Raw genomic sequence first — 5,856 nt, forward strand, 5'->3', positions numbered from 1 at the left:
TTTATTTTTTAAAAATTATTTTTGACATCAGCACATCAAAATAATCTGAAAACATAAAAAAAATATTAATTTAAAGTAAAGAAAAAAATAAAGCAAAAACAAACAGGTATTTTTTTATTTATATTTATTTACGTGTTTACACAAATAATTAAAACTTAAAATTAAAAAATATTATAATTAGTAAAATAAAATTAACCACAGTATTTGAAATTTGATGATTGAAAGAATTAAAGGTACAACACCATCCCACTATCCTCGATGGATGAAATTAAATTTTTTTATAATAAGATCCAATTTGAAATTTAAACAAAGTGCATGTATGGACAAATAGGAGGACAAAAATACACTCACCACTCCCCATATATCTTTCCCATTTCATAATAAAAAAACAATACCCAATAATCACAAATAAAATTAAAATAAAAAGTGGTTAATAAATTTCATCCTAAGTAGGACCACTCCATTAGCAACTGTTAATTGTCCACTAATTATTAATCAGTTACTTAAAATAACCGTATATCCTTATCTACTTACTCTTCTATAACCGTATAATTATACGTATACACCATACCACCTTCCCCTCTCTTTTAAGCATACAGCGTGGGTGTAGAGTGAATGACCTGGAAGGAAGGAAATAAAATGGATTGGAGTCTTCAGCCTTTGGAATCCTAGAACATAAAAAATACACTACAAAATAATTTTATTTTTATTTTTAGAGAATAATAATCCGAACAGAGATCGATCTTACTCTTTCGGGTCGGATCCTGCGGTTCACTGTGCCCGGTCTTATCTCAGATCCTTCATAGCCATTGATAAATCTGTCACTATCTTCTACTTGATTGATGAAGTTTTGATTTTCGCTGCACGCGTTTCGAGGTAAGGAAGTTATCGGGAGTTTTGTTGTTTTTTTTCTGTTTGGTTGCTGAGAAAACTTTTTCATGTTAGTCTTTCTCTCTCTCACTGTAGAGTTAGATTTGAGTGGTTAGTGAACTTGTTTGGTACTTAACGGAGTATTAGTTTTTGTTTGCTTTTTTTTTTTTTTTTGGCTATGAGCAGATCAGTGTTAAAAGGAGGGATTTGAGACTTGGAAATGCTGACATTCTTTTAACTAATTTGTTGAGCAATATTGGATTTTGTACTGATTTGATTCTGATTTTCTTGAGGATTAGAAATTCATTTGTTTAAGTCTTGTTTGGTTGCTGAGAAAGTGGGGGAGGGAAAAATGGTCGGGATTAGTTAAATTGTTATAGATTGAATTGAGTTAACTAGGTTACTTAGCCATCCTTTTTCTTTGTAATCTAGTGTTTTGTAAACACAGTTTGTTAGACATTTTTCTGGAAATTGTGCTGGTTAATGAGTGCAATTTTGGGTTTTGAAGCACAATGAAATTTGTGAGGGGCTTGTTTCTGTGTAGACAACGAAGGAGGGTGAGATTGAGGATTGTTTTCGATGTTTAATAGCTTTGGGTTTGTAATTATGACTCGGTTATTATATGGAAACAGAGAAACAGTTTTTGCAGTCTAATTGTTAGTGCTCAGTGTATGCTTTGTGTTTTGTCTAATCATCTTTTAGTTGCTTAAGTTTGTTTTATTTATTTAACTATTCTTCCTTGCAGAGTGTGATGGATTCTGATTATCATCTTTTCCCTGATGATGGGCTTGAGACTGTCCATCAAAATGGTGTTCATGAGCAAAGTGCTGCTGCTAGAGAGGATGGTGTTGTTTCGAATAATTTAAGTGGGAGCATGGGAAACACTTTTGAGGTTGATGATTGTACTAACGATAATCTGTCCACCAGGGAAGTCGAGGGTGAATTAAAGGTATATGTGGGAATCAATGGATTTTCTGTTTCTAAGGTATGGAGATGTTTGGCTCTGTGTGTTTTGTACAACGGCTAAAACTAAGCCTGATTTAGACTTGGTGTTTTTATCACATAGGAAGGAGAAGCCAAAGTGAAAGATGCTGATAATTCAGAGAAAGCTAGATCACAGAAGGGTTCAGGAAAGGGTGGTAATGCAAAGCCCTCAAACCCAAAAAATGTGTCAGCCACTCAGGTGAAGGGTAAGGATGGAAGAGATGCTGTGGCTCGAACTGCTGTTTCAAATGGCTCTGTTGCTGTAAATTCACAATTGAAACAGTCTTTGAAAAGTAACTCATTCAACGAGAGGCAGGGTCAGGCATCCAAGGTATGGTCGACAATGCTTTTTGCCTTCGGACCACGTGTTGGTCGTTATCTTCACATTTGCTAATCATTTTTCTGCTCTTGTCTGCTACAGCAATCTGGGAAGTCTGATGCAGTGCTGTCTGCTGGCCTTGTGTATGTATTGCTTGTATTTTTTTTATTTGTCACATTTTCTTTTTCTTATTCTTTTTTTACCTTAATGCCCTGGACTTGCATGTCAGTCATTACTAATTGTTAACTGGTTAAATTTGATCCAGAATGTGTCTGTCTGAATTTTTATATCACATATATCCACAATGCTTGTTTCTCGAGCCATTTGTTAATGGTGATTTTGCTATATACAGGGAGAAGGCGAAACCTTTGAAGAAAGGGCCTGTTGTGAAAGCTGAAGGAGAAACAGAATCTACTTCGTATCCTTTTTTCTTTGAATGTCGTTTCTTTTTCTGAGCAGAACTAGTGTGATCTTCAGCTTTATGTCCATAGGCTACCCTTATCTGTGGAGTGCACATGTTTTTCCTTAATTTCATTGTAGAAGTCCCACTGCAGAAGATGCCAAATCTCGCAAGTTTGGTACACTTCCGAATTATGGTTTCAGCTTTAAGTGTGATGAACGAGCTGAGAAAAGAAAGGAGGTTAGTTTTGCACTTGAACCTTCTTTTTTCTTCATTTAAGCTTCCCTGCAGCAATTATGGTGCAAACATAATATCTTTAATGTTATGTTGTTCAGTTCTACACTAAGCTTGAGGAAAAGATTCATGCAAAGGAAGTGGAAAAGAGTACCTTGCAAGCTAAGTCCAAGGTACAGAAATGTTTATGATTTCTATGGACTGTAATTTCTATTTGAATTTGTTTCTCGTCATGGCAATCATTCAGTTCTCTCACAGGAAACCCAAGAAGCTGAGATTAAGTTGTTTAGGAAAAGTCTGGCTTTTAAAGCAACCCCTATGCCCAGCTTTTATCAGGAGCCTGCACCACTGAAGGTGGAGCTAAAGAAGGTAACCATGTGTTTTTTTATTACCAGGGCATGCTTGTTTGTCTCTTGCATTCTTGCATTTTTGTTTTGTTTTGCTTTCATACAAGATTTGGGTTAATGTGTATTCACTGCAGTTTTTGGGAATGCAAAATAGACTGGGTTATAGGATGCTCCAGTTGCAAATTGCTATCTGAGCATTTCTTTAATACATTTCTGCACTCCACTAGTCCCTTCAATTGCATCCCATTGCCAATTATTTTGGGTTGTGTTGTTTTCTGTTTTTCGGATCTCAGTTTTTTATCTGTCTCAGATTTTATTTAGAACTTGATTGTTTGAATTGAAGTAACCATATCAAGTTACTATCATGGATCATTAATTTCTTATCATTTGTGCTTTTGTCTTTGTATATTATATCCATCTAATGACACAATTATCTTGCTGCCATTTGCATCCTTGCTTGGTTAGTTTCAGTTGTTCCATGGTCCATGCTTGTAACATTTGGCCTTTTGTTGCAACTAGTGTTGGAGTTGTACCAATGATTGTTTGCTTACTCCTTAGTACCTGCACTCTGCAGGTTTTTACCATGTCACTCTTTGAAATTTGGCAACAAAACTTGCATTATGGAATACTATTAGGGTCTCACCATTTAGATGCACCAGTGATATTATAGTATTCCCTGGTGGAGCTACTGTTTGTGCCAGATTATGTTGGACAACACTATTGTTTACCAATGTTAAAAGGCCACGTCATGACAATCTTTATTCTTCTTTTGTCAAGATCTCTTCTGTTGAATCTCCTCGTGACCAAAACTCAGTTAAGAGGTTATTCTTGGGAAGATTTTTCAGGGAAGCCTGCTAATGCTATCGAGATCCTTGTTATTGTATTCATCCTAGTTAACTCTACATGAACGGCTCTGTGTTTAAAGTCCTGTAGAAGTTTACTTTTGCATTTTCCAATGGGTGCACTACCATTGGATTCAGATGATATTATTTGACAATTTCTGCCTCCTATGTGGCTGCTTTGGTCTTTTAGTGATCTTGTTCTTGATATATCTGGCAGGACTGTTATCCAAGTGAAATTGCATTGGCCTTGATGTTGTTACTTTGATGCAGATACCCACAACAAGAGCGAAATCTCCCAAGCTAGGTAGAAAGAAGAGCCCATCCCCCGCGGACTCTGAAGGAAATAATAGCCAGAGCAATCGATCAGGTCGTCTAAGTTTGGATGAGAAAATATCTTCTAAGATTCCTATCAGAGGACTTTCTCCTGCCCATCCAAAGAAACCGCAGAGGAAATCCCTCCCCAAACTGCCTTCTGAAAAGATCAACTTATATGCAAATGATGAAAAAGGCAAATTGCCTAAAGCATCAAATGAGGAAAATACCACATTATCTGATCAAACAAATGAAGGTGTATCTGCTAACCAAGAGCAGGAAGCTGTTTCGAAGAACGAGGCAAGTGAATTTCTGCCCCCAAAAGAGGAGGTGGTGGTTCAAGAGGAAGCTGCCACGTTGATGAAAGGTCCCATAGCTTTGGCAGTTTGACCAAAAAAAAAACAGGAATAGAATGCTGTATGAAAAGCCCTCAAATCCATGTGCGTAAATAAAAAAAAAGGTGGAAGACCGGGATTATTGGACAATGAAGGCGTGAAGGATTTTGCATGATAGATTGTGATGTTGTGTTTGTCCCTAGTCAGCAGCATTGATTGTTGTGTGCATGATTTCAGGTTGCTGGTCTTTTCGTTAGGGTTCTACATTCTTGCAGTATCGTATGTTGTCACTTGCAAAAGTTATTCTAGTTTTACATGTTATTTCTTATTTGCCTGCTGTATTGAAAATATTTAGCAAAATTTTGGAGAAGTCTGCTGTTAGATAGGCCATGCTCTTCTGTACTGTCCCTTCGAACCTCTTACATGTGCACAATTGGATTTTGTCAAGGTGAGTTTGGTGGTGTGAACTGTGAGCCCGTTCTGTTTCTTGATTGTGGTTTTTTTACAGTCATTTTATCTCTCTCTCTCTCTCTCTCTCTCTATATATATATATATATATATATATATATTACACTATCAACTGTGGGTTGCAAAAGCACCAAGATTGAGGTTACTTGGAGAGGAAAATTCTGAAGGAAGACAGCCGACTGGGAGAAGAGAGTAAAGTGAGAGATGGAGAATGGCTTCACCACCAAACTACATTCAACACCAGTCTATAAACCCTAAACCCAAAGCGCGTTAGCTTCACCACGGGGCGAGGTCAAAAGGAAGTAATGAGCCCAAAACTTGCTAGTAATAGCAGTAGCACCATTGCTACTGTCATTGATTGCATAGTTACAAAATGCAGCCCAAAATATGATCCAGAATTCACCATGTTGATAGAATTTGGGAATGTTAATGGCTGGAATCCAATGCATGATCATAATTCCCCTGGTCATAAATTATTAAACAGACTGATGTTTATGCTAGAGGTGGAGGAAACAGAGGAAGAGAGAGGGGATCAAGAGCTATCTTTAGCAGATTTCACTGAGGTGGTGCTAGAAGAATATTCTGGGGAGCTATGTCAGATATCACTAAATGCTAGATTTGGCGGGGCTCAATATAGAACAGTGAAGGTTAGAAGGGAGAAGGAAAAAAAGCAGACGAATATTTTGGTGGATACTACCAGTGAGTTAAAATCAAGCCTGTGAATGTTAAGGCTGCAGATGGAGCT

At 37.0% G+C, this 5,856-nt stretch overlaps 1 protein-coding gene across 2 annotated transcripts; it reads left to right on the forward strand.

The window, feature by feature from the left end:
* The first annotated feature begins 593 nt into the window (after positions 1-593).
* Positions 594-5,110, forward strand: LOC7465388 (protein WVD2-like 5). 2 transcript variants are annotated; one of them, XM_002324824.4, is made up of 9 exons: positions 594-876; positions 1,616-1,819; positions 1,937-2,185; positions 2,276-2,316; positions 2,526-2,591; positions 2,714-2,813; positions 2,909-2,980; positions 3,066-3,176; positions 4,267-5,110. In XM_002324824.4, exons 2-9 carry the CDS (start codon positions 1,622-1,624, stop codon positions 4,696-4,698), a joined length of 1,269 nt encoding a protein of 422 aa, XP_002324860.3. In that variant the 5' UTR covers positions 594-876; positions 1,616-1,621; the 3' UTR covers positions 4,699-5,110. The 2 variants fall into 2 exon arrangements, with proteins under 2 accessions (XP_002324860.3, XP_024446075.1); XM_024590307.2 differs by having other exon boundaries at positions 596-876; positions 1,616-1,855.
* The last annotated feature ends 746 nt before the right edge of the window (positions 5,111-5,856 follow it).

The sequence above is a fragment of the Populus trichocarpa genome, chromosome 18 (assembly GCF_000002775.5).
Source record: "Populus trichocarpa isolate Nisqually-1 chromosome 18, P.trichocarpa_v4.1, whole genome shotgun sequence".
Lineage (NCBI taxonomy): Eukaryota > Viridiplantae > Streptophyta > Magnoliopsida > Malpighiales > Salicaceae > Populus > Populus trichocarpa.

Bases quoted from the DNA above. Each gene is read 5' to 3' on its own strand.
- LOC7465388 (XM_024590307.2), top strand. From the start codon at position 1,622: ATGGATTCTGATTATCATCTTTTCCCTGATGATGGGCTTGAGACTGTC. The intron at 2,317-2,525 runs GTATGTATTGCT...TGCTATATACAG, and splicing joins GTGCTGTCTGCTGGCCTTGT to GGAGAAGGCGAAACCTTTGA. The intron at 2,981-3,065 runs GTACAGAAATGT...GTTCTCTCACAG, and splicing joins CCTTGCAAGCTAAGTCCAAG to GAAACCCAAGAAGCTGAGAT.